This window comes from Canis aureus, chromosome 2 (assembly GCF_053574225.1).
Source record: "Canis aureus isolate CA01 chromosome 2, VMU_Caureus_v.1.0, whole genome shotgun sequence".
NCBI lineage: Eukaryota > Metazoa > Chordata > Mammalia > Carnivora > Canidae > Canis > Canis aureus.
In genome coordinates this window covers 44,966,400-44,993,866 of record NC_135612.1, presented here as the reverse complement: position 1 = coordinate 44,993,866, position 27,467 = coordinate 44,966,400, and the positions used below count along the sequence as shown (strand labels likewise).

Genomic DNA, 27,467 nt, shown 5'->3' with positions numbered 1-27,467 from the left:
AACAATTTCAGAATTTCCAACTGGTGGCCACAGCAGCTCCTGACTCTGTATCCCGGTAGCCCTCATTAGAACAAAGCTGCTTCGAATTAGGTCCAATCTACATGCTGAATCAATCTTTCATCCCTTTGATTGCTTCTGAAAATATTTATATTTCTTAATAATGCACATTTTGTCTTGCAACTTCTGATGAAACACAGACAGGGGGTCCCAAAGCAGGCAAATGTATGTGGAAGGGTGATTTGGGACAGGAAAAGGAAGATAAGAAACACAGGTTTTTCCCATTGGGGAGCCATTAGAGAATATAAATCTAGCAAGTTTGGTTATGTAAGCATCGGAGGAGGGTTGTAATAAATATAGGTTGGAATATTATAGTGACCTAATGGAGATTACAGCATATTCTTATTCTCGTGTGATTCTTCATTGCAGTTTCGACTATTTGTCTAGTTAACTTAATAGATTTTATGAAAGATCATGGTGGGAGGGATGCCTGGGTGGCTCAGCGGTTTGGCGCCTGCCTCCGGCCTAGGGCATGATCCTGGAGTCCCAGGATCGAGTCCCACATCGGGATCCCTGCATGGAGCCTGCTTCTCCCTCTGCCTATGTTTCTGCCTCTCTCTCTCTCTCTCTCTCTCTCTCTCTCTCTCTGTCTCTCATGAATAAATCAATAAAATCTTTTAAAAAAGAAAAAAGATTATGGTGGGAGAAATCCAGGGAGATCTCATAGTGCAACCATTAATACCCCACATGACCCCTCTTATCAAAAAATAGAGTAATAGCTATAATAGAGATGTGACTAGATGATCTAAAGTATGTTTTTGTTGAATAAGAAGCATAGCATTGGAAGGATGTATTTTTGGGGGGCGTGGGGCAAGGGCGGTGGGAGTGGATTCCTGGTTTACGAGCCTGAGAGAAAAGGAGCTTACTTTCTCCCTGTCACCAATTAGCTGGGTGACATTACCTAAGTCACCTAACTGCTCCAGACCTCAGGTTTTTCTTCTTCTATCTGGGACAGTTTTTCTTGTAAGTTTTAAATCATATGGTTTTTGAAAGAATGATCATTGTCTTAAATATTCACTGCCCTCTGGAAGCAGAGAGGAAGAAAGCAAAGACCTCGTCTGACACTGTGTCTCCAGTCTGAGAGATGGAAGCCACATCTTCTCAAAGTGCCCAACATGTCACTCGTCCCCACTCACCTCTTCAGACACGGTTGCCATTTCTGTTCCTCATTTCAATCCCCTAAGGCATCATGAAAGAAGAAAGCACTCCAAACCAATGCCCATAGTTTCATTCCTCCAATCACCCCATGTCAGAGATGAGGAACATAAAAACCAAAGATGTTGACGTCACACAGTAACTGGCAAAGCTGGAATTTAAACCCAGGTCTCCTTGTTTCTAAACCACGGTCTATTCTGCTCTGACACACTGCCTCAGAGTCTGAGGGATTTTTAGATTACAAAAATAAGTGGGATTTCTTGTGACCACTCCATACGATTGAAGACTCCTTACAATTAGAAACAGGAGCTCAGGGGAGGGCAGTGACTTTGAATGTAGACTTCCTGGACTTGAATAATTTGTCCTCAACTTAGCAATGCAAGTTTTGGGTGTTTGGGTGAGTCCCTAAACTCTGTAAGATTCTGGGTTGTTTTATTTTTTTCTCTTGGATAATGGAAGTAGTAACTGTATCTACTTTTGATAGAGATCAAAATGAATATCTTATATATGAATGTATTGAGATTAGATAAAACGGCCTATATGTTTCTCATAATTGTGGTCTATAGCAAATGTCAGTCTGCTATTAGCCTGTCTTCTTCTTCTTCTTCTTCTTCTTCTTCTTCTTCTTCTTCTTCTTCTTCTTCTTCTTCTTCTTCATTTACACAATGACTAGCAATAGAGACCCTGAAAGGAACCTAGGAAAGATAGTTATGGATTCTGGTTGTGCTCCTATTGGCTCTATGGCCTCAGTTAACTCTCAGAGCCTCAGTTTACTCATCAGCAAAATGGGAATTCAAAATATCTGCCTGGGATGAATTGCAGTAAAAATCAAATGAGTTATGCATGCAAGATAATTTTTAAACAAGTAGAACCTGATAAAACCCCAAGGGCTCATAGTTTTATTAAAACATTATTCTTTCTAGGTTGGAAACCCTCCGTATGCCTGGAGTTGGTTAGCAGATAATAAAAGAGATAATGCCTCTGTTTTGTTTCCCAAATAAGCCACCTTAAACGTAAAACACCATTAAATCATAAAAGAATAAATTCATTTCCTCAATTATCACCATTATCCCCTTAATCCTATTCTACTGTTCTCTACCTAAACTTGTGGTTCGCTCATAATTTTATCTTACCAGAGGATTAGATAACAAGTAGCTCACAGGGACGGCTTTTAGAAGAGGAAAACAGCAAACCCCCTCTCCTCTTTGCCTTCCAAGTAAGGGAGAGAAATGTCTCAAAGCAAAGAAAATGTGTTTTATGAAAGATTAAATGCAGGCTTCCAAGAAGCAGCCTTCATACCCTCGTTAAAATACTATCAAACTTTGCTATTGACCAGCTAGCTGTCTGTTGCATGTGAACTTAAAAATATATTCATTATGGAGATATAATTTTGCTCAAGCTAAAGAAGCATCATGGGTTCGGGAATTGTTTTCTGAGTGGGATTATTAAAGGGTTTGGGGCCTAAAGGTGTATGTCTATTTTAAAAAGAAATTTTCTGATTGCAGATAACTTCTCAATTTGATTTAGTGTCGAACGATAGTGATGGGGTTGATAAGTGAGCGTTCATCGGTAATTCATCTTGTGCTGGTAGAAATTTACAGCAAAGCAGTGCTTTCCCAACAGTGACAAGCCCTATTAATCTTCTTCAGACACATTTCAATAGGTGTCCCCATCTGTGGCCAACATCTAAACACTCTGGCATCACCGGCGACTTGAAGACACCTTCATTTCAAGTTACACTACTGAAAATGTGATACTAGATTGTACTCTGTTTTTTAACCTAATTCTCTCTCTTCATTCAATTAGCCTTTCTTGCCTGGATTTTCTGCTCATGTGTAACATCATTTCCCAGGGAGAGCTCTCAAAGATTTGGTTTCTTAGAGATGCACAATCTCCTCCAAGGTTAACAACCAACAACTTTTTTACAAATTAAAATTGCATAGATTCCAATTCTGACAGTCACTGGCCTCTGATTGCATATGTCCTTAGAAAGTAGAACCTGCTCAAAGAAAGACCGCCTATGCATTTGAGAGGGCTTAGCCAAAGGGGAAGTCTATAAAATCCATTCGCGTTCATATTTGGAATTCAAATATCCTGAACTATGATGTTTAATTTCAGTGCAGGAGGATGCTGAGGATGCTGAGGCAATTAAGAAAAGGGGGTGATGGAAATGCAGCCCCGCGTTCAAATAGCCACATTTACTCAGCAGATTCAGTTCATAGGATAAAACCCCTCTCCTGGTCCTTTGCTTCTGCTGGGGGACCTCTGGTTAGAGAAAGAAATACAATAATCGCTTTAGGGATAGATTATTTCGCCTAAATTGCCTTTATTCTACAGGCAACATTCACTATCTGGCTGCAAGGCTAGTCCAGGCAAAAAAAAAAAAAAAAAGTGCAGGGAGTATTTGATTTTGGATTGCACTTAAGTGCTTTTTTTTGCGCCATTTTCAACTTCATAATGGGTTTGGTCTTGCAAAGAAATAGGATTTGAACAGCATTTTTCTTGTGCACTTTAGAAACCTTTCAAATGAGAAAACTCCCTGACACATTCTTACTTGAGAAAGGTTAGATATACCTGTATAATGAATGGAATTATTCTTAACTTCATTGAACTTTTTTGTCCATATGTGATCTGAAATACATATCTGTTACGTGTGTGTGTGTGAGTGCGAGTATGATAAAGATATGCATTCTCAAAAAAGTCTGCCTCCCTCCCTCCCTCAAATGTTTCTTCCCAATGATCATTTGAGTTTGTTACAGATCTCAATAACCTTATTGTAGGTGGCAAGTTTAAATGTGCCATATTAATAACTTGTTATCCAAGACAAATTAAGTCCTTATGTGTCAAAAGCACCCGGCACTGGATTATCTACAAGACAAGTATTTATTGAATAAATGTTCAGTCCAATTTCATTTTAATGTGACTGACTGTATGTTTCAGCCTCTTAGGCAGAGATAAAAACCCTTAGACCTATAACTGTGTTGCAACATTACACCTAACTTGTCTATTTCTATTATTGTCTCCTAACTTAGAATATGGAAAGAAGGCCTTTTTTTTTTTTTTTTTTTTTGGTTGTTGTTCTGAAGAGCAGGGAGAGAGATAGAAAAATGGCTGGCATTCAGCCTAAAGAGAAATCATTGAAACAAATTAATCCTATGCCGTTTAAATTGACATGGTAATCCATCATCAGAGAAGGCAAACTCTGAAAGCAATCTAGAATCTGCCCTGCTCTTTCACTGGCCCTGAAGGCACAAAGACAGATAGTAAAAGAGTTGGGGGTGGGGGGTGGCAGGATCATAAAAGTTAGGAATGACTTCAAAAATAATAAAATTGATTATATCAGCTCCCACTGTCCAGCCCCTGAAAACCTCCTTTGGAAAGGAGAGGTTAACTTTCAACAGTTGCTTTCAAAGTTTGCTTCTAAGTGGTAGGTCATCCACCGTGGAGCTCCGACACTGTGCCTCCTTCTCCAGGCTGCCAGGCTGCTGACTAGTGTAACCGCTGCCTGCCGCGTTTAAAAAGTAGACCGAAGCTCTCTGGCAGGACCCACAGTTACACAGAGACTTTCCCTACAGTGGTAAGGGGCTTCTTAGGTGGGGTTTAGGATTGGGGTTTTGGTTTTGTGTTCTGTTGTTGTTGTTTTGGGGGGGGGGGTTGGGGGGATGGGGAGGAGTGGCAGGGAATCTTTTTTTTTTTTTTTTCTCCTATAATCATCTTGTTTTGCACTCTAATGAAAACGCATGTTATTGTAATTTTTAAAAGTATAACTTTCCTAACAGCTTTAAAAACTGAGGCAAGCCACAATGCCCTGGTTCTTATTTGTGTCTTTTATTTTGGAGGCTGATTTTTCAAATCTTCCTTTACTTCAAAAAGCCTGTGATGCTATGTTGTTAAAGTTTGCTTAAAATTCATAAATTCTTTATAAAACCAAAGTGTCACATGCTGGTTGATAGTTAAGATGAAAAAAACCCTAAGAGCTCCATTGTAAAAACAGTGTGCCTGTATTTTCAACACACAGAATCCTGTTGTTGGGGTTTTGTTTCCTCTTTAGTGTATTTATTTAATGTTTTTATTTTTGTTTTTGTTTTTTGGGGGGACACAGGAGGGTTTCAGAGCCTCACCTCATTATTGCCCAGATATATAAACTTGAACACAGAAATAAATATTATTTTTAATAATGCATTAGACTATAAAAGCAAAACAATTTGAAAATTCTTTTTTTAATCTCAAAATCTACTCTGTTAACAATAGACAGTGTGTGAAGACAAAAACCCAGATACCTTAGTGCCAAAGGCAAGAAGGCAGAAGGACAGGAATATAAACCATACCCCACAGCTGCCCTATTTAAATTTATCTAGGATAGAGTTTCTTCGAGTTTATTAAGAAAACTTTATATGTTCCTGAAACTTCAAAGTAAACATCACATCTCTTTCCTATGATCAGAATTTTTATTTACTGGTTTTTAAAAGAGAGTGAATAATTCTTGCATATTGACTAATGCTTTTTAAAGCACAAAAGACAAATTAAATGCATTTCCAGGGTAAATAGGAAGAGAGTTAAAGGCTCTTATATAAAATATTCATCCACAGCCACGTCAGTAACAATGTTAAGAGTTATTAGCAAAGAAGAGTAGGTTTAGATATTTGTAAGTGTGTTTGTTTTAAATAGAATGCCTCTGATTTTGTTTTGTATTTAGAAACAATGTAGGTTTTAGCAAGTATATGATTTTAAAAGCCATTAAATTAACCAATATCATATGAAAAGAATCAATGAGTGAATAAGCATTAAGTCTTGGAGACTGAAAAATAATACTCTTTTAACCCCCACCCCTCCACCCCTTCACCTCCCCTACATCTGACCATGCTGGCTTCCTTCTAATTGCATGGTAATATGGCAACAAAGTATATGCAAAATGAAAATCTGCATTATAACTTTTAGAGTCAATAAATAAGCGATTAACATACATTCTGCACAGAAACAGAGTTGCCCAATTTTTTACTTCCCCCTGAAATATGATATGATGTGGCCCTGTCAAGAAATACCCAATGTGACATTTTTCACTGAAGCCAATATCCCCTTCCTTTTATGTTTTCACTTTTGCTTTAAACTGTTTTAAGTGATATCATCTAAATCAATTTACCTCAGTCAAGCACTTCGTAATCTCTTCGATAAGGCTGATTAATTTATTATAAATTGTAATGGACAGATGGGAAAAGTACCTGTCTCCATCCAATATTCAAAATAAAAGGACCAGTGTACTTTTCATTTAAATATTATACTTTGTAAACTCTCAAGATGAAACTTTCTATGGTCATGGAGTTGAATATCACGTTAAATATCCTCCTCTTAATTTTGAACAAGTGTCCTTTATTTTTAATGTGTACCTTCAACGTTTCAAGGAATCACCCTCTTAAGGGGAGAAATGCAGTTGGTAATTAATTAATTAATTAATTATGTTTTCTAAATTCGCACATAATGTTTTCCTATTATGGCAGTGTGTCTTTGTTCATCTACTTCTTTAATTATATGCTTTATGTTGAAACTTTTCTTTCAGCCTTCTAAAAACCAATAGAATGAAAATTAGTCCTTAACTTATTTTTCTTCTTCCAAAATTCACCTTGAGTTTTGTGGCTAAAGGAAATTAAATCAGATAAACCCCCCCTCCTTTGTTGTTCTGTTTGTATTTTATTTAAGTACACTGATGCAGCTAATCAACAATATTAATTTATCTGGATACCTGCCTTACTAACACTTTCACATTTAAGTGACTGGCACTTGATACCATTTGATTAATGCTTTTTTTGACATACCAAAAATGAACTGTCATTTTAAAGATTTCATTATCAGACTCTTGCGAAAAGGGGGAGGAAATGTAGAATTAGATGATCTTTCCTCACTCTGTCCACTTCTAAATAAGAACCAATGTCCCCATGGCTTTAGATGTCTTTAGAACTTTCTCATCAGGAATCTCCTTGCACTGTAACATTAAAAGCACGTATAGCCCACATGAGACTTGGTTACAGGGGCAGCAAACCTATCTGTATCTAGAACCTACTCTTTTTTATTTCTTTAATTCATTGAAAAGTAACATAGAGGATCATGTTGTCGAATCTTAAATATATATTAGGCAAAAGATGCTCACCTTTTGTTTAAATGCCCTGCCAAAGCTACCAAAATGAAAATTGACGTTTTTACTTTGAAGTGTCTTTTTATGATTCTGCAAGGCACAATAGCTTTACCATTACTAACTTGCTTCAGCTTGTATTTCAACAATAGTGATTCCAAGGAGCTCATTCAAAACTCTTTTTTTGCGCTGCTTTCTGCCAGACCCCTGGCATGTACACATGAGTGACAGCCTCTATCTAGTGCTTGAGTATATGAACCTTTAATCCATCATGGAACTTCTAACACCATAAGAATATATACACACCCATGCGCATACACCTTCATGCACATAACTATTATATAACTACCCATTAAAATGCCACCAGGTTTAAAGCCAGCAGAATGAATATTTTCCTAATCTCATCCAGATTTTATGGCTATAATTTGGCTACTGGCAAGATTCTAAATTAGCTTTTACTTAAATGAGAGAAGGTAAAATATTTAGTGGATTTTTTTAGCTTTTAAAACCCCCTCCCACAATAATCTACTGTTGTAGACATGTTAGAATTTTTTTAAGTGAACTGGGTGGTCAGTTAAATGGAAGAAAATATTTCACTACATTATGTTTTCTTATTCCCTAAAGTCCACCTCCATGGAGTGAGCTTTCTTGATGGATGAGACTGTTGTCTCTCTGAATGGAAACCTGCTTTCCTAAGAAGGATGGGGGTGGGGGAGACCAGTGAAGGACGGCAAGCTCTAAATCCCTGAGACTAGAATATTCCCTCCCTCCATCCCCCCTCCTTTCCTTCCTCCCTGCCTTCCTTCCTTCCTCTCTTCTTCCTTCCTTCCTTCCCCTTTCTTTCTTCCTTCTTTGCTACCGCCCCTAGTTAACCTTCGCTCTGGCCAAGACCAAGAAGGGCTAATGGAGACCGGACTCCTGACAGCCTCCAGGTCAGTGAGACGCCAGAGCTGCCAACACAGGAATTAGAGGATTACCAAGGAAGGAATTCGAGGCACCAGTCGCCTCACACCTGAACACATCGCTCCAATCCATTAGGATTCATCTTAAAAAAATAATAATAATAAAAAGTAACCCTTCTGGAAAACTGTTCATTGGATCTGAAGTTATATTTCCTGGTGCCCTGGGGGCCAAGCAGGGCAACCTCAACTGAATTCCTCAAGCTGTCAAGAAAATCGTGCATGGGCGGGGGGGGGGGGGGGGGGGTGGAGGAGGAGGAATGAATGAATGAATGAATGAATAAATAAATAAATTCCTCAGCTTCTTCAGAAAGAGCAGATTTTTAAGAGAAGGTCAGGTGCTGGAAAAGGAAGAAGAAACCAAAGAAATTCTCCCCTTTCGTCACCTTCCGCCTCTCCTTTTCCCCCCAAAATTAGTGTCCTCTTGATTATTTGCAGCTGTGTCGAACCTCGAGGTCTGCTCACAGGAGCCAGCGAGGCTCCTGCTTCTAGAAGTGAAAAGCCATTTTCACGCCAGGACTTTGCTGCTTGAGTTTGGGAACAAGGTTTCCTCTCCCTCCCAGCAAACTGCGCCCCCTCCACCAGCCGCCCCAAAGCCTTGCTGACTTCGGCGAACCCTGCGAGCCTTCGCCCCTGTGCCACTTGGGGCTCCTGCACCCAGCCCTGGGGCCACAGACCGGTTTCCGGGGCTGGAGTGTGGCTCCATACCCCCCAGAAGGGAATTTCCCGCCCTGGGGGCTTCGCCGGTGGACGTCACCCTGCCCCTGCCCTCGTCCTCGTCAGCCTCAGACTTCCTCACACCTGCCCAGGAGCCCCGAACCTGGAATCCACCAGCCCTGTGGTCCGCAGCGGGTTCCGCCACCCGGCGGCCGCCCTAGACACTGGGTGGGTGGGAGGGACAGGCAGCCAGCGGGGCTGGGCCGCTGCGTCCTCTCTCGGAACATCAAAAGAGCAAGGGGACAGAGCTATATCAAGGAGAAAGTTCGAGGATGCTGCGGGTCGCGGCTGGGGCGGAAAAATGCAACCCGTCTGGGTCACACCTTCATTCCAGGAGATCGCCTGCGGAGACCGCGCCGTGGGGGAACCCGCCAGCGTCCCCGCGCCGGGCCTGCCCTCCGCTCCAGTGGCCACCTGACCACTGCCACTCGCAACGTGGCTCTCAAGCTCCGGCCCTGGGGCGGCCCGCGCAACCTTTCCGCGGCGGTGGCCCGTGGAAGCCCGGCCGCGGCGGATTGCCGCGCCCTCGCGTCTCCCGTCGAGCAGAGAGGGACGGAGGCCTGCGCCCGGGAGCTCCCTGGCGGTGGTCCGGCCGCCCCCCGCCCCTCGGGGGCTGCTCCCCCTTCTCAGCCTCGCCAAATCCCTGAAAGCCTGGGCCCCCTCCGCCACCCCGGGGGCTTCTAATCACTCCGTATCGATTTCCCTAACTCTTTTCATCCCGTTGAAGACACATCTTAAAACACTCCAGCCCGGAGTGTGCTCTGGGCTTTATCCACACTAATAAAATGATTTACCCTTCTCTCTGCGCTCTCCTCACAGAGGAAAATCATTCGAGCCCCGGCTACTTGTGTGTGATCAGTAAATATTTAGTGCGGTGACATCCTCAGCTAGGCTTCGGATCGATTCGGGGACCACCGGGAGGTGCGCACGGTCCGGGCGGGGCCGCGCAGAGCCCGCCGAGGGGGCTCCTCCCGCCCTCGCCGCCGGCCGCTGATTTACGGCCTCGGCAACCAGCAAAAGGGGGCGAAAGCGCGCTGGGAAAATTGGCTTTTCAACCTTTTTACTTTTGACATTCAGCCACCTCCCCAGGCTCTAATTCTCGCCTCCGCTCTTTCCCACCCCCCTCCGCCCCCGACCCAGGGCGCCCCGTGCGCCCCGCGCGCCCTTCCCGCCGCAGCGCGCTGCGCTCGCGCCCCCGCGGCCCGGGGACCACCTATCACAGCCCTGCGCCGCGACGCGGGGAGGCCCAGGCCCCTGCTCCGGGGGTCGTCGCCTTCGGGGCGAGGTGCGCTCGGCCCGCCCACACCTCAGAGGGCGGAGAGAGGATGGGGAGGCCCGCAGCTCCATTCGCCCATCGAGGAGCCACTCTCGCTACCTTTTCTCCGACCCTCGGTCATTCCCCCATTTCTGGGGCTGGTCCTCGACGCCCCTCGGGCTGGACGGCGTCGGGTGGGAACTTTACTTTCCTCGCAGAGAAGCTCCCGTTTCCTTTGAAGCGAAAAGGCGTTGAGCTTGGATGTGTTGGAAGGGGGCCTCCTACCCTGATCCTGGGTGGCAGGGGGCTGCGGCCGCCGCAGTGGCGGTGTCCTCGTCCCCGGGCCCTCCCGGTCTTCCCTGGGCGCACACCGTCACTGCAAGACCGCGCCCTGGACCTGCACACCAGGAGGTGGGCCCGACCCGGAACGCGCCACGCTCTCGCCTCTCCTGCGGGACCCGCCACCTCGGACGACTACATTGTCCGAGCGAGCGAGCGGGGAGATGGGAGGGCTGCTAACCCCTTGGGTTCCACCGCTCTTCGGCCCGGGGGCTGGGGCCTGAGCGACGCCAACGCCGTTGCCCACCTGTTAGCGGGCCTGCTCCCCTCTCACCTGGGGCCAGGGCGTCTGGGCCCGGGGAGGAAGGTGAGCGACCTTGTTGGGTCCACGCACCCCTCCCCGAGGCTAGCGCCCTCTCCTTTGTCCTATTCCTGATTTTCTAAACTGCCTTATCTGCAGACTATATCTTTATACTAATGCATACTTAATTGGTCCGTCTTGACTGTCCATATAAAACAATTTAATTAGGGTGCTTTCTTGCTTTGGAGAGCAAAGAAAAAAAAATCTGCCCAGTGCTTATTGTATTTAGCACCAATACAGGCAGAAAATGTAGCACAAGTTTTTGGTTGAAAGAGCACCTCTGTGCCCATTGAAGGGCGTTGATCCGAAAAGACAGAAAGGACAAGTAAAATCGATTTGAAGCGACCCTCTCTGTCCCTTTCACACCATTCAGAAACTCCATTCCTTGTAAGACAAAGACCAGCGCCTTGGGAATTCTCAGGGAAAAAGAGGAGTCCAATCCCACAAGCCTAGGGCACTTTTTAAAAATCCTCAATATTGCACTTAAAACCCAGCTCTCGGTGCTGTGCCCCTCGCGTCTGGGTTTCATAGACACCCCCTCCGAAGCCTCGGGCAGCCTGGCTGACAACACCCCCACCTCTCTGCACGCTGGGCCTTCTGGCCTGGCCAGACAAGCCTTTTAGGGTTAGTGCAGCCCTCACCTTTGACCCCCAAGATCGGAGTGGCTACCACGCTACAGAATGCAGAGTTACAACTCAGGCCAAAGTTAAAACAAAACAACAACAACAACAACAAAAAAAACACTTCTCTACTCCCAACCCAGGGAAACTAGTTCTGGTTCCCCCACCCGGCCACCTTACCCAATAACCCCCTCCACCTCGATGGGTTTTTTCCCTTCGCTGTCGTCTTCGCCTGCAAAGGACTGCCCTAGCCACCTCAGAAGGAAGGAACTTAAGTTGTCAGGGCAGCGTGGCTGGGTTGCGGTGAGTTGTCCTCCATAAGGAACCCGAGTGCCAGGTTATCTGACGGGCGCCCAGGCTGGGGAAGGCGGACATTGATCAGACCTGGCAGGGAAGGGAGAAGAGGAGAGAGGAGGGCAGGGGAGGGGAGAGGCTGGGGAGCGATCACCTTCACCTGCCCTGAGCCCGGCCCCCCTGTTGAACTATCCCCCGACCTTCTGCTGGGGTTAAAGGGGGCGGGGGCGGAAGGGAGGGGGGCACCCCTGAGTTACACAAGTGGCCTCCTTCTACAAGAGAATGAGTTCACCACCTCCCCAGAGAAGCCTCACCATCCATCCACTCGATATAAATGATGAGACAAACCACAAGGAAAAACTTCTGTAGCCCATATTTATGGTATTAATGAATAGTTAAAAAAAGATTTACACTTCTTATGATCAATATTCTGAGTTATTTCCCTCAAAGTATATAATTACAGTGTCTTCAGAGTTTTCATCATTGTTTGAGGTGGCAAAACCATTTGTAATTTTCATTAGCCAGTAAACATGTAATTAACATTCAGCACTGTGTTTAACTTAATTCCTGTTTAAGACAAGGACAAGAAGCAGCCGAAGAGCGTTAGTTCCATTTGTCAAGTCTGACATACATCTTACCATAACAGTTTCCTAAAATAAAAGATCCGTGTTTCCCCATTATTCTTCTCTTAAAACAAAACAAAAAAATCCATTAGTTAAAACTGTATTAAAACTGCAAGAGGCAACATAGTTTATTCTCAATTTTCTCTAGTTACTGTATTCCTGCTTCCTTTTTTCATGTGGGAGGGTGGGTGAAGGGAGGGGGTTAATTAAGCATTCATTATTGAAGACTTGAAATTGGGAACCCCTCCCCCCAAAAGAAATAGGTTTCCTCCTCAGGAAAGTTCTAGAATGGGGACTGGAAAGGGGGGGACACAGATCTGCAGGGGAAAGGGGAAAAAATCACTTGGGGGGACACGAGTTAAAAGTAGAAAAATGAGGATTCCAACGGATTCCTAAGAAAAATGTTGCCTTCCTGTTTCAAGTTCTATCTTTGATCCAGGGTGAGGGGAGCCTGTCTGCCAGTCTGCTAGGCTGCTGCTTTTTCCCCCTCCTCTCCCACCTCTGTTTTTTTCCAACTTGCTTTAGGATTAGCCTCCATCCCTCTCGACCCCAAACAGTGGAATTTGGCTGTGCCTCGGGTCGTCTTGCTTTGCAATATCGCCCATAGTTGTTGGCGGTTTTCTGCTGAGGCTGAGCCGTTTGCTCCAGCCTCCGACTAAACTCATTAAGTTGGGAGATTTTTTTCAATTGGACGGGTGTTTTTAAAGTCTCGTCTTTCCAGCCCCAAACAAGGTGTAACAACGCACTCTTCCTTCTAAGGAATGAGATGAGAGACAAGGATCACTCCAGACATCTCCTACCTACGGTTTGGGGTTTTTTTTCTTAAAGGCGAGGCTTGCATTCCTCAGCAGCTATGTACAAAGCTCCCTGAAACCTCGTCTCTCTAAAGTTAGTGTGCAGGGTTTTCCAGGGCTGAGAACGCCTAATACATGGGGAAGCACTTCCTTGAGGTGGAAGATCTCTCCCTACACCTTCCCTCTTTTTCCCTGCAGGCTAGTGCCTACTTTTTATCAGTTTGCACAATCGCTTAGATAAACACCGAGGAGGAGATTCTCTTTAATTATCAAAGACACATCTTTTCAGGGGGCCAACAAAGCGTTTATTTCACCCGCCAAACTAAAGGAGAGTTATTCCAGTTTAGAAGGAAGATGCAAGCGGTTTGGGACCTTGAACAAGGCAAATATGGTTTTGGTATGTTTACTTACAGTATTTTTTTTCTTTCTCTCTCTCTCCTTTCTCACTTTTCTCCTTGTGCTGTGTGGGGCTGGGGATGACTTGGGGCTTTTCAAAAAATCGGTTTGCTAACGTGTATGAAATGCCTAGGTCTGTGGTTTCAGGGGTTTGTGGGGGGGACAGTCAATTCAATGCATTGCCATATTTTATTACATGTGTGTGATAGGAGAGGTGGTGGAGGGGGGAAGGGGGGGAAAATACAATTGCAAAGCTGCCAAAATATGATTAAACCGAAGCGTAAAGACTGCGGTGCCTCCCCATCTACTCGTCCTGTCTCCTCAAACTCATTTCCTTCGATAGAGCAAACTAAAAGCCAGTCCTAGAAGCGTGTTTTTTCCAAGCCACAGACGACTCGGTTTTCTAGCAAAGGAGCTGCGAGGCTTGCGCGAAGTATCAGAATTTACTGTTTGATTTGCCTCTGCGCTTCATTTTGCAACCTTGTGCAAGTGACAGGCAGTGAGGCAGGGAGGGAGGAAAGCTGTGCCCGGCGCCCTCGGCCGCGGCTCGGGGAGGCGAGCGCTCGGCTAAAGCTAGGAGGAGAATCGCAACGCGAAGGGTACTCACCATCGGGCGGGGTGGTGGAGCTGGCGTGCGGATTTCAGGCAAACGTTTACCTTTTTGCTGTCTATTGCAACCGCGTCGGGCTGACTTAAGAAGCAATTCTGTGCTCTGTCCAGAACGTTCAAGGAACGGTTCCTCATTTTTAAAAAGCCAGCGAGAGAGACGACAGAGACAGAGAAAGAAAAAGAGAGGAGGGGGTGAGGGGGACGCACATAAACCCAGTTCAGGGAGAGAGAGAGAGAGGGAAAAAAAAAAAAAAATCATCACCTCTCCGCCAGTGACTCGGGAAACGCAGAGGTGGCGAGATCCGAGTCCGGTCCAACCAAGCTAGAGCCAATTAATTTTAAATCCTGAAGAATTATTCAGATTAAAATGTACAGAAGTTTCATTCTCCTATGCCTACGTGAGCTCAAAGTCGTTTCCCTTTAAGAGCTCCTTTTCTTTTAAAGTTGAATTTTAGGCAGCGAGGACTCTTACACTAGGGGGCAGACAGATACTGTACTTGCTCCAATCTTAGGCAATTTTTTCCCTCCCAGCATATGCTCTGATTTAGCACTGTAAATTTTTCAGAGGACCCAACTCTGACAGCCCCTGGTGATTTTCAAAGTACCACAAGCCAGTGGTTAAAAATTGCATTGACTTGGAAGTTCAGAGGGACACAATGGAAGCCCCTTTCCCTATTCATGGAGCTCCAGTGTGGTGGAAGAGAAAAACACACACGGACTAGATTGAGGGAAAGGAGGAATTCAATGAATCCTGGTGGACAGAACTGGTTTCTACTGAGTTCAGAGTTAAACTCGGCATTTGCTGGGGTCTGTATTCATATTGTGATTTAATTTGTGGAGAATTACAGCCATCAGGCCACTTTCTGCAAGAAAATCATATTCCTGGGTGGGTTTACTTTCCTTTTTTTTTTTTTTTCCACCAGAGTAAAACAAATGTTTTTCCAACTTTCTGCGGCCAAATTAAAGCTTGCCATTCCTCTCATTAAAATAAATTTACATCTACAATAAAAGACTGGGCTGGATTTTTTTTTTTTGAACAGTAACGACATATTGATATTTATCTTTTAGTCTTAGAGCTGTTTATTCAAGGGAAATGAGCATCTCTGAAGAAGACATTTTAAAATATTTTCCCCTGGTTTTTTTTTCCCCCTTGAGTCTGCAGTCCTTCCTCTTCTTATGTGCAGTCAAATTAACTACAATTGATATGGCTATTTATTTATTTATTTATTGGATTTTTAATAGCAGCCCCATAACTGAATGAATCCTAAAATACAGACTGAAACACCTCGGACTTCATGGCAGCCCTGTGGTTGTGTGCTTTAGCAGGCTTCAGTTCTGTAAGAGATTGGGAAATTCTTCATTTTAAACCAGAGGCCATCAGACCGCACTTCAAATACCAAAAATCTCTTTGGAAGCTCTTCCTCGTCAAAAATTTCCCACTGCATGTCTGGAAAAGGTGATCTTGCTATATAGAAGTGTCTGCACTCAAGAGGCGAGATTAAGATTTCCCTACAATCAATTATTCCCATCTTCTATTAAATTGAGATGGGTATGCCCATTAGATTTCCTATTTCAACACAGCCCCGCCACATCTCTGCTGAGTTTGCCCCTAATCTACTGACATTTGTAGCATTAGGCAATCCCTTGAATCATAGGGGTTGAAAGGGAAGAAAACAACAACAACAAAAAACCCTTCTCTGAAATGATTTCTTTTCCATCCTTCTGTCCTCCTTAAGAGAAAGTTATATTGTGTCTCTAATCAACCTGAAATTCTCAGCCTGCCTTCTCTCTGTGGCAATCTCATTACACACCAGCTTTCTGATAGTTCAGGGTCCACTATAGTTGGATTTTTTATTTTTTTTACAACTTTCAAATAATCCCAGCACCTGCAGCTTTAGTGAAATACGTGATTTTATCTTATCGGAGAAAGGGTGAGGGCTAGGAAGGTTCCAGGAATGAATGAAGGGGGGTTTCTCCTTCCCTAAAAACTGGCCCCTGTCTGCCTACATCTTCACTTAGTACTTACCTTATATTCTGCCTGTGTGTAAAGGATACTGAATGCAAAGTGCACACCAGCACAGGTCAATTACATGTCTGGTTCATGCTTTTAAAAAAAAAATCTCTCATCTCGTCGATTTTTTTGAACTATCAAGGAGGCTTTCCTGTGGTCATTAATTTACTCTTTATATGTGTTCATGTTTCCTAAAGCTCAGCGTGTTTTGTGTAAAATATTCTAATTGTTCATAAACCTGGCTGGCTCGCCAGTTTACAGTTTTTCTTGCTGCAAAAAAATGTGTATGAGGGTGTCAAAATGTTGTTCCATATATGTTGAATAATTACAATTCACTAACTTCCCTTTGATTAAACCGAAAGGTTACTGCGTTGAAATACAGTGCATTCTGTGGGGTCAATTCTAGATGTTTGATGTTTAAGACCAAACGCCCTGGAATTCGGAGACACATCCCCTGTTGATGATTTTAGCACATTGAACGGAATGGCACAGGCTATGAAGTTGTTCTTACTGAATCTCCTGAGATAGACTGTGGCTTGTGTGTGGTTCTCCTGAGTTGTACTTGGTATTATTCCCAATTTGGAGCAGAATCTCGGGTTGTGTTTTAATGACTTTATGGATGCTTAAAAGGAACTTGAGGAACAATGAAGTTGGTACTCAACTGTTCCATGACCTAGAAGCTCGGTCGCTGAAGCCTTTGTCTGTGTACATTGACAAATGTGCATCTGATACATGTGCGCTTACATGTGTGTACAGAGGGTATATGCACAGGGGAGGCTGGGAGGCTGCCTCCGCTTGTCCATCAGCGGGCAGGACGGTCTATTCACCTCTCTCCACCCTTGGGTATGTGGCAGGACCGTGGCTTGAGAGTTAGCTATAACTAATGAGAGGGAATAAAGTTGAGGAAAATTGATTTTAATTGCGTCATGACAATGAGATGAAGTCTACTTGTGCTTCTCAGCATCCGAGACGCTTTATGTGAGCAATTAAAATGTCAGGCCACATACCTGTGAAATGTTAACCCTACAAGGAAAAGACAGAGGCTAAACGGCTTTTGTTTCTTTTTTTTCTTCTTCTTCTTCTTCGAAAAAGGGAAAAAAAAATAAATAAAAAGAAAAAAGCCACAAAACCAAGCAAGTGATCAGAGTTGATTAAGAGCAGGGTCTACCATCACCCGGATTTGGCCAAATCTTTTCGTTTGGAAAGTGCCTCCAGGCTCGGTTCGCGGCACCTTCCTCCCCCACCCCCCCCACCCCCACCCCCCCACCCACCACCCCTCTTCAAAGAAACCGGGGAACTTTTCTCTCTCTCTGGCATGGTGGGCACAGAGATGCGCCGGGAGTCCCGGGTGGTGCGCGAGCGACGGATTTCACGGCAGCGCCAAGTTGCGGGAGGCGAAGCCCTCGATTCCATCCGAAGCCTCTCGCGGAGCCTTTAAGAGGCGTTGTGTGTGCGCGCCGCGCTCCTCTCCCCGCCGGGGCGGAAACCTCCGGCGCGGGGTGCCTCCTGGAGAGCTCGGGGGCCGCGCGCCCGGGGCCGGCCCGGGCCCATCCCCCGCGCGGCGGCGGCGGCGGCGGCGGCGGCGGCGCGGCCGCCCCCTCCCCGCCCCCCGGGGCCCCCCGCGCGCCCCGCGCGGCGGCCGCGACGCCGCTCGCGCTAGGACCGGGCTGAGCCCGCGGCCGCCATGGCGGGGCCGCCGCGCTCCGGCCAATGACGACGAGGGGGCGGCGCGCGCGCGCCTGGCCAGGCCAACCCCGGCTGCTGCCTTATAAGGCGCGCCGTCTCCATGGCAACGTGCGCTAAGTTGCAGCAGTCGTGTCAAAGTTCACTATATAGAGAGCTCAGTGAGCTGATCGCGGAGAAGCCACTTCTGCCAGCCCCGGCGCCTATAAATCGCATTCCCTCCCGCGCCCCCCTTTTTAGCATATTTGATCACTTTGATTCTCTGTTCTTTTCTCTCCGCGGTGTGTGTGTGCGTGCGCGCGTGTGTGTTTTCTCCTCCTCCTCCTCCTCTCCCCGAGTTGCCTCCTTTCTCCGGGTGCCGTGCTGCCTTTTTTCCCTTCTTTCATTCTTTCTCTCCGTCTTTTTCTCCCCCCTCTGCGCACGAAGGATGTGCTTCTAGGTGGTGATCTGCCCTCCTCTCTCTCTTTTATCATTTCTCCCCCGCCGCCGGCGAGTTGACTCTTTCCCTATGTGTGTGAGGCGGCGGCGGCAGCAGCAGCAGCAGCGGCTCCGGCGGCGGCAGCAGCGGCAGCAGCGGCTTCAGCGGCGGCGGCGGCGCTAGACGCGGCGGCTCCGGGCCCGACCCGGCGGCTTCGGCGGCGGCGGCGGCGGCTCCGGCGGCGGCGGCGGCCCGGGCGGCCCGCAGGGAGCGGCGAGCGGCCTCCATCCGGCGAAAGCGGGCGGCGGCGGCCAGAGCGAGCGAGGCGCGCGCCGGGCGCCCGTGGCAGGCGGCGGCGGCGGCCCAGCGCCAGGACGACGCCGCGCAGCGCCCGACGCGGACCACTTTCATGCTGATTCCCCCGGACCCGGGCAGCGCTCCGGCCACTCCGCGGGCCGCCGGCCTCCGCCCCGGCCTGCCCGGCTCTCTGGGCGCGCCCGCGACCGGCGCCTCCGCTCTCCCAGTCCTCCTGATTTCGATGGCTTTCCTGAATGGCTGACTGTGGGCTGCCCTGGACTTGGCCCCCGGACAGTCGCCTCTCCTCCTCCTCCTCCTCCTCCTCCTCCTCCTCCTCCTCCTCCTCCTCCTCCTCCTCCTCTTCCTCCTCCTCCTCTTCCTCCTCCTACTCCAACTCCTCGGCACACCAGCTCTGAGAGCGAGAGAGTGAACGAGAGAGGGAGGGAGAGAGTGAGAGCGAGCGAGATCTTTGGAGAGATTTTTTTTTTTTTTTTTTTTTTTGCCTCCTACTTCTGTCTTGAAGCCAGACAATCGACTTGCAGCTCTCCCTCCCCTCCCTCTCTCTCCACGTTTTGCTCCCACTCTCTCTCCCCTGGCCCCTTCCCCTCCCCTCCGGGCGGAAAGCCCCCCGAAACCAACAAAGCTGAGCCGAGGGAAACAAACAAAACAAACACACCGGGCCAGACAAGCAATCGACAAAACTTTGCAAAAGCAGAAACAAAAAAGGAAAAACTAATCAACCTCAACCAACCAGCCCCCGAGCCACCCGGGGCGCCCTCCCGCGCCCTCTCGCACCCTCGCACACACAAAAGGCGGCGCGCCGGAGCCCGAGACCCGGGAGCCGCCGCCGCCCGCAGCCAGGGGAGCAGGAAGTCCGGACGCGGCCCCCATAGATATGGCAATGGTAGTCAGCACGTGGCGAGACCCCCAGGACGAGGTGCCCGGCTCGCAGGGCAGCCAGGCCTCGCAGGCTCCGCCTGTGCCCGGCCCGCCGCCTGGCGCCCCGCACACGCCACAGACGCCGGGCCAAGGGGGCCCGGCCAGCACGCCGGCCCAGACGGCGGCCGGTGGCCAGGGCGGCCCTGGCGGCCCGGGCGGCGACAAGCAGCAGCAGCAGCAGCACATCGAGTGCGTGGTGTGCGGGGACAAGTCGAGCGGCAAGCACTACGGCCAGTTCACGTGCGAGGGCTGCAAGAGCTTCTTCAAGCGCAGCGTGCGGAGGAACCTGAGCTACACGTGCCGCGCCAACCGGAACTGTCCCATCGACCAGCACCACCGCAACCAGTGCCAGTACTGCCGCCTCAAAAAGTGCCTCAAAGTGGGCATGAGACGGGAAGGTATCGGCCTCTCATTTCTACACCCCCCTCCCCGCCTGGGGTCCCGGGGCCCTGGGTACGTTTGGCTAGCCTGCTCTGGGTAAGGACGCAGAAGCCCCAAGCTCTTCTCTTCGTATTGCAGCTGAAAGGGGTTTTATACTAGAAGCAAGTTCTGCACTGGAACCCAGACCCCCAATTCCGCATGCTTTGGCCGACTGATTTCCTCCTCTACTTTCTCTTCGGGCTGTTTCATTTTCTTTGCATTGATTGCGAGTTCATTCGAGTTCGCCTTTCTGCGAGGGGATGGGGTGTTGTCTGTTGTTTTAAAGCCTGGTTTACTTCTCTGCCTTTCCTCTCGATTTCTCTCTCTCTCTCCCCCTTGTTTTTCCTGCATGTTCAACATATGTCCCTCCTCCCCACCCCTCTCCCCAGCCCCCACCCTCTCAAAAAAAAAAAAAAAAAACAACCTGAGATTGTACTTTTGTACAGGAGGTTCAAATTACAAATGGCAATTTTATGCACTTCGCCGTATTAACGCTGCTGCTCGGGCAGCGCTCATGTGACCCTCCATGGATTAACATTCTGCTTTAAAAAAAAAAAAATACCTCTGTTTTCTTTTTTCCTTTCACTTTTGAAAGGAGGAGAGCGCGATAGGGAGCAGGGAAGGGTGGGCGAGGGGCCCTCGGCGGCTGCTTTCGCTCTGCGCGAGTTGGGTCTTTGTGATATAAAATTCGCCGAGCGCCGCGAGCCGTGCTCGGCCAATGGCGCGCTCGGCGCCGGGCGCGGGCTCCGGGCTAGGGCGAGCGAACGCCGGGCTTTCTTTGTGTTTCTGCGAGAGCGACTCTCCCGGTCCAGCGTCAGATAACAGCCCGAGCCCGAGCCTCACCAGCCTTCCCCGGCCCTCTCGGGCCCTACCCTGGCTGCGCCGGCGCCGGCCGCCCGCTCCCCGCCTGCTCCCCGGCTTCCTCTCTCCTCGGCCGGCCTCTCTCTCCGCCCTCTCCCTCCGTCTCTCTTTCTTCGAGCGCACTGATTAGGCTGCCGCCAGACCTCGGCTTTCCGCTGGTCTCCCACCGTGGTGGGGGCGGGGGGGGGGGGTCCCCCGCCGGGTTGGGACCGGGGCTGCGGGGCTCGAGTGGGAGTCGTTCCGGGGTGCCGCAGGCCGTCTGGGGTGAACCCTGGTGTCTTTTCGCAAAAGCGTCTCACCCTCCCCCCAGACTCGCCCCTCCCGCTCCCTCTCCTCCAATCAATAAGAAATATCAGCTGTTTAGCTGTAAAGAAGAAAGATGCCCCCCAGAACGCTCCATCCCGCGCGCAGGGCCCGGGACCCCGAGGCAGAGTGGTCAGTTCGGGGTCCGCGGCGGCCCAGCCCCGAGCGGGCCTCGGAGGCCAAGTGTGCCGCTCTGGCCGCCAGGGCTTGCCTGGGTGGCGGCTTGAGAGGAGTGCTGCCGGGCTCCCGGCGACTTCCAGGTCTGTGGCCCTGGCGCGCTGCTGAGAGAGGGGCAGGCCTGCCGGTTCGGGAGCGCCAGGGGGCCCGGGTCAGGTGGGGGGTCGGGCTGGGGCAGACCCCGCCAGGGGAGCCGGAAAGCGAGGCTGGTTGTTAACTGCGGGGTGTCTCCTTTCCTCCCCGCAGCGGTGCAGAGGGGCAGGATGCCGCCCACCCAGCCAACCCACGGGCAGTTTGCGCTGACCAACGGGGACCCTCTCAACTGCCACTCGTACCTGTCCGGATATATTTCTCTGCTGCTGCGCGCCGAGCCCTATCCCACGTCGCGCTTCGGCAGCCAGTGTATGCAGCCCAACAACATCATGGGCATCGAGAACATTTGCGAACTGGCCGCGCGGATGCTCTTCAGCGCCGTCGAGTGGGCCCGGAACATCCCCTTCTTCCCTGACCTGCAGATCACCGACCAGGTGGCCCTGCTTCGCCTCACCTGGAGCGAGCTGTTTGTGCTGAATGCAGCACAGTGCTCCATGCCCCTCCACGTCGCCCCGCTCCTGGCCGCCGCAGGCCTACACGCCTCACCCATGTCCGCCGACCGAGTGGTCGCCTTTATGGACCACATACGGATCTTCCAAGAGCAAGTGGAGAAGCTCAAAGCGCTGCACGTCGACTCCGCCGAGTACAGCTGTCTCAAGGCCATAGTCCTGTTCACCTCAGGTAGGAAGGAGCCCTGTCCTGTCATGCCCAAGGACTCCTAGCTCAGGGTTAGGGCCCAGAGAACTTGGCAGTCCCCAGAGTGAGGCCAGCCTCCCCCTTGAAAGGCCGCACTGTTGAGTGCAACTTGGAGTGGGAACTTTGTGTATAGGTGCTGGGCCTCACCACGCCTGTCCTGGGGATAAGAGAGGAAGGCTGGACTTCAGAAAGGCTGCTTCAGACACACAGGCTCTCAAAATTGGCCATGGGGAAGCCTCTCGGGCCTGCCAGACTGGGATGCATGCATGTTCCTGCTCCCTCCCTTAGCCCAGGCCTTCTGGGCCAGCAGAGCCTGTGCAATCTCCTCTACCCCATGGCTTGCTCTCTCTCTCTCTCTCTCTCTCCCTGTCACCCTGGCTGAGCCTCTAGGAGATGCCTCTGGGCACTGGAACCATCCTGGCATCATCTCTGTAGGGGAAAGTTTGCCCCTGCAGGGGAAAAGTTTGTCTGCTAACTCAGTAGGAGTTGGAGCTCCAGGCAAATCCAACCTGAGGGCAGCAATTTTCAAAATCATATTCTTATTAAAACAATACAAACTGCCAGGAGAGCAGGAAGAGCAGTCAGGAAGGGGCAAGGGGAAGAAAGAGGCCATCCTAGCTAGCCAGACTGTCTGCAAGGGGTTGAAGACTCTGGCCTCTTGCTGCTTCTGCCCAGGCAAACACTTAAGGCAATTTTCAAACAACCCAAAGTGTATGCCAACTTGGGCTGGATACGAATGTTGCCAGAGATATAAAACCATCATTGACTGCATTATGAAACCTAATTAGTTTGTATGTAGTTTAACCTGTGTGAGTAATAGATCTAATATTAATTAACTCTTGAGGCCAAATGATTTTTGAAGGTGTCTGACTTCCCACTTTGGGCCACACCTGAGCCTTCTGGCTGCCTCCAGGCTGAGTTCAGCCTATCCCAGGTGGGTGGAAATCACCCCCTCCACATTCTTGGTCTGAGTTGTCAGCTGATCCCTTTGTCATGGCTGAGAGGGAAGAGGGGTTCCCAATCCAGAATCAGAATCAGTCGGATGTTGGCAGGGCTTGGAACCTAGAAACTGCAGTTTTTAAAACAGCTTGTAATCAGGACACTGGGAGAGCTGTGTAGTTCTTGTGGCGGACAAAAAGATCTACAGTCTCTTCCTTATTGTGTGAAGGAAATCTGGGGACCCAAGTCATTAGCTCAATCGATTGCAGGTTCTGAGTCCTTAACCCACTGTCTGTTATGCATTGCTGCTTTTCACACATAAACCATCTCCCCCCCCCCACACACACACACAGAGCCACCCCAAATTCTGCCTTTGAAAGTCCTTAGGTAATCAATTAAAGGGCAGTGTCTGGCAAGGAAAAGCTGTATGGAGAGAGGCTTGGATCTGGAGTATTTTTCTCAGGGGAACTGTCATAACTAGAACATTTGCCTGATGCAAATGTACAGACAGGATATTCCCCTACCCCATAGCCACCCTCACCCCTCATCCCACAATCCTACTACAACCCAGCCCATGATCCCAGAAGGTGAGGGTGTTGTTAATTTCTCCATATCATTGTTAGCTCTTAGTCTTACCCTTGGTCTTTCAAGGAAAGAAATGCCTGATACTGTCGTCACAGTTTAATTTATTACTATTTGCAAAATGTAGAGGCCTGTGTGGAGAATGCAAATCGCCTCACAAAGAGATAAAGGTCCCTCTTATCTGATTCGTAGGGAGACACACAGTGTACCAGCGCAGAGGGAGGGAGTCCTATGCAAACAGATCTTTTAATTCCTGACCACAGACACCTATGCATTCTTTACATGAGGAGTCCTAGATACACACATGAGGAAATTGCATGTGTGCTCTGGTTCTTGGGGGTGGAAGTAGTGGCGGCTGTTTTCAAATATCTGTTTTAAGGATTCACAGTCTGCATGTGTTAGCCCCAGTCCTGTCTGGGGAGCCCAAAAAGGTCAGGTCACAACCTGCACCGCCTTCACTGAGAAACCTCTCATTTCAAAGGCACTTCTTTTTTGTATTTTCACATACCCAAAAGAGAAAAAGTGTTTTCCTGAAGATAACAGGGAGGGGTTTCTTCTTGGAGGGACCTGGGTTTTTAAAAAAATAAATAAATAAAGGGGGGTAGAAGAGAAAGGGAGAGAGAAGAAAAAGGGGAAAAGAAACAGCTCAAATGAACAGAGAGATCACAGTTTGCATGGCTGCCCTTCAATAGCCTATACTGACAAGATCAGTTTTAAAGGGCCACTTAAATCAGTTTCAAAGACTGGAGAAAAATGAGTCGCCCTCTTTGGGGAGAATCTGAGGCTGGGTCGTGGACGCCATTACTAGAGGCTGGGCCAGGTTTTTGCCCTCCCTCCCCCCCCCCCCACTATATAATTATAAGCCAAACTATTATTTACAGAGGAGGAGGGGGAGGAGGACTGGCAGTTTGGGTTTCATCTGTTTGTCTGTTTACTGACTTGAGCCAGATTCATCCAATGCACTTTGCTTGGGCCTCCCAGTGATGACCACGCCTGAGGACTGGGACAGTGAAAGCCTTGCAGTGCACTGAGCTGTGTTTGACTTTAAAGCAAATAGCCCAGGATCATCTCGTGCTCTCCTCCTCCTCCCCACCCCCCCCCCAGCACCCCCCCTCCGCCCAAGTTTTCAGTACAGAGGCATTTGCTCCCACTCCGGTTGGGGCAGTTTGACAGAGCACTGTACACACACCTCATGTGACCCATTTCAAACCTCTTAATCTGATGACTGAATTCTTCTTCTTCTCCTCCTTCTTCTTCTTCCTCTTCTTTTTTTTTTTTTTTTTTTTTTTTTAAACTTTCTTCCAGATGCCTGTGGTCTCTCTGATGTAGCCCATGTGGAAAGCTTGCAGGAAAAGTCCCAGTGTGCTTTGGAAGAATACGTTAGGAGCCAGTACCCCAACCAACCAACACGATTCGGAAAGCTTTTACTTCGCCTCCCTTCCCTCCGCACGGTCTCCTCCTCAGTCATAGAGCAATTGTTTTTCGTCCGTTTGGTAGGTAAAACCCCCATCGAAACCCTCATCCGGGATATGTTACTGTCCGGCAGCAGTTTTAACTGGCCGTATATGGCAATTCAATAAATAATAAATCAAAATAAGGGGGAGTGAAACAGAGAGAAAGCAAAGGCAAAAGACTGGTTTGTTTGCTTAAATTCCTTCTGTTAAGAAAGGATATAAAAGGATGTTACAAGTTTGCTAAAAGAAGAGAGGGGAAGAATTTAATGGACTGTGAATTTCAAAAAAAAAAAAGACTGTCAAATGAACTTTTACAGAATGCATTAAAAAAAAAACTCCTGTGTCGGTCAGAACAACTTGCTACTTATCATTTTTGTATAAAAAGGAAATTAGTCTTTTTCTTTTTTTGGTAAATTTTTGAAAAATATTGCTAAAAGTGCATTTAAGGAGATTGGGAGAAAATTAGCAGAATGGAGAAAGTAAGTCTTTTTTTTTTTTCCAAATTATTAATTGTCCTGTGTCTATGTACCTCTAGCTGTTCTTTTTTGTACTTTTCTGGTTCCAAACCAGTTTATTCTGTGGTTCTATAATAAGTTTTGATATAATCTTGGCTTCTTAAAAACTGTGTATCCTTAAAATATATGTTCTGCAAGAATTAAAACTGAGTCCATGAAAATATCATAGGAAGACATAAAACTTTAAAAGACAACTCAAAGATGATGGAAACGCACTTACAAGTGGTGACCAAAAATTTTAGGTGAAGTTGAGCACTCTTAATTTGAGAACTGGAAGAACCACATACAACACTTAACTTCCCCTACCCCGCCCCCCCCCCAAAAGACACCATAACAAACCTAGCTTTTTAAAAATATTTTAAGAAAGAGAATGAACTGTGGAATCTATTGGCAGCCAAGGAATGTGTCCAAGACACATGCTGAGGTTTTGAATAAAAAGTGAACTTTTGTAATTTGAATTGGGTCCCGCTTAGTTCCTGAATTGTTATGAAAATCCTCTATCTGTTTGTATATTTGCAAACCCTTTGTATTATAATTGTTGATATTTTCCCTTTTTAAAAAAAATACCATTGAAATCAGCATGACAAAATAACACTGTTGGCACTTATAGGTAACGTGATTGATTCAGTATCTTAGAGTTTACAGTTTGTGTTTTAAAAAAAACTGAAGGTTTTTTTTTTAAGTGCAACATTTCTGTATACTGTAAAAGTTATAATAACTGAATTGTTTGGTCGAGTCTTTGTGTGTTATATTCCAAGGAAAATTGAAAGTATTCAGAAATTAAAATATTATTTGATATCTGAAATCTGTTTGGCTGTCCCCACTCACTGTCTTTCCATCGTGAAGAGCCCCTGTGAGCTCTCGCTGAGCCGGGCCAGGGGTCCATTTGTTTACTCCCCTGAGTCAGTTTGTTCAAAGGTGGACTAGTATATTTGCCTGTTTAATTTGGGTGCGTGGGGTGGGGAGGGGAGAAGCTAAAGTTAATGGTTTATCTATGGTTTAGGAAGTGCCATACTGATATAGTAAACCACCCCTATTCACCTAATCCTCCTTTTAATTAAAAATGGATTTTCCAGGAAAAAAAAAAAAGGCCCTTATATTTGTCACACGTAAGTGCCTGCTTAGGGAAGGTATTGTGGAAAGTATTAGAAATCTTGAGATCAGTATCTATTTTATGATCAGAAAAAAATACTGTTTTGTACATTTCTGACAGTTAAGCAAAAGACAGTTCTAGCAAGCTAATCACAGCGTTGTAAATAGAGGGCAGTTGTTTGCAGTGAGTTTTTCCTTAAGTAGGTGTGATTTTTAAAAATATTCTGTGGTTCTCATCTAGCTTGGTTGTTGAGAGGATTTCAAATTCAGTGATATAGCTTAGAGCGCTGAAGGGTCTGTTTTTAGTGTATATATGATAACTTGCCGTTGGCCTGCCTTTCCCCTCCCCCCTTTACGTTCATTCTGTGAGAGCATGACCACAGGTCAAGGGAGCCTTTTCCACTGGAGTTATGTACATAAAAACACATCGACATTTTGACATTTCGGATTGTGTAGATACAATCTGTACTGCTCTTGGGATCCTTTGTCCTTAGAAGCCAAATTAAGAAAAAGAAGAGAAAGAAAGAAGGAAGGAAACTTTACAGGGTGTGCTGATTTGGAAGTAGTAACAATTTTGTTTTGGAGGTGGTGGTGTTTTTTTTCTCTCTCTCTCTCTTTTCCTGGTTTGAAGGAAGCTCAGTGTGTGGGAGCTTGCAATTTTGTTCTTACTGAGGCTTTCCAGCACCCCCCCCCCCACTTCACTATGTTGTGGTTTAATTTGAAAAGCGGTGGGTAGGGAAGCTG

At 47.5% G+C, this 27,467-nt stretch overlaps 2 protein-coding genes across 39 annotated transcripts in view; one reads left to right on the top strand and one right to left on the bottom strand.

Moving 5' to 3' along the window:
• LOC144297055 (uncharacterized) overlaps window positions 1-17,804 on the bottom strand; it is a 118,818-nt gene extending 101,014 nt beyond the window's left edge. For 22 of the 35 annotated variants that reach the window (XR_013364162.1, XR_013364176.1, XR_013364182.1 and 19 more), the window contains exon 1: window positions 14,506-17,804. The gene's annotated coding sequence lies outside the window, so the exon portion shown is untranslated. The other 13 variants (XR_013364165.1, XR_013364197.1, XR_013364199.1 and 10 more) reach the window with 8 other exon arrangements.
• NR2F2 (nuclear receptor subfamily 2 group F member 2) lies at window positions 12,880-26,436 on the top strand. Of its 4 annotated transcripts, none has more exons than XM_077870613.1 (3): window positions 12,880-13,635; window positions 21,599-22,126; window positions 24,968-26,436. In XM_077870613.1, the coding sequence occupies exons 1-3, from the start codon at window positions 13,593-13,595 to the stop codon at window positions 25,240-25,242; spliced, it is 846 nt and encodes a 281-aa protein (XP_077726739.1). In that variant the 5' UTR covers window positions 12,880-13,592; the 3' UTR covers window positions 25,243-26,436. The 4 variants fall into 4 exon arrangements, with proteins under 4 accessions (XP_077726739.1, XP_077726724.1, XP_077726750.1 ...); XM_077870598.1 differs by lacking the exon at window positions 12,880-13,635 and adding an exon at window positions 18,756-19,989; XM_077870624.1 differs by lacking the exon at window positions 12,880-13,635 and adding an exon at window positions 19,951-20,068.
• The last annotated feature ends 1,031 nt before the right edge of the window (window positions 26,437-27,467 follow it).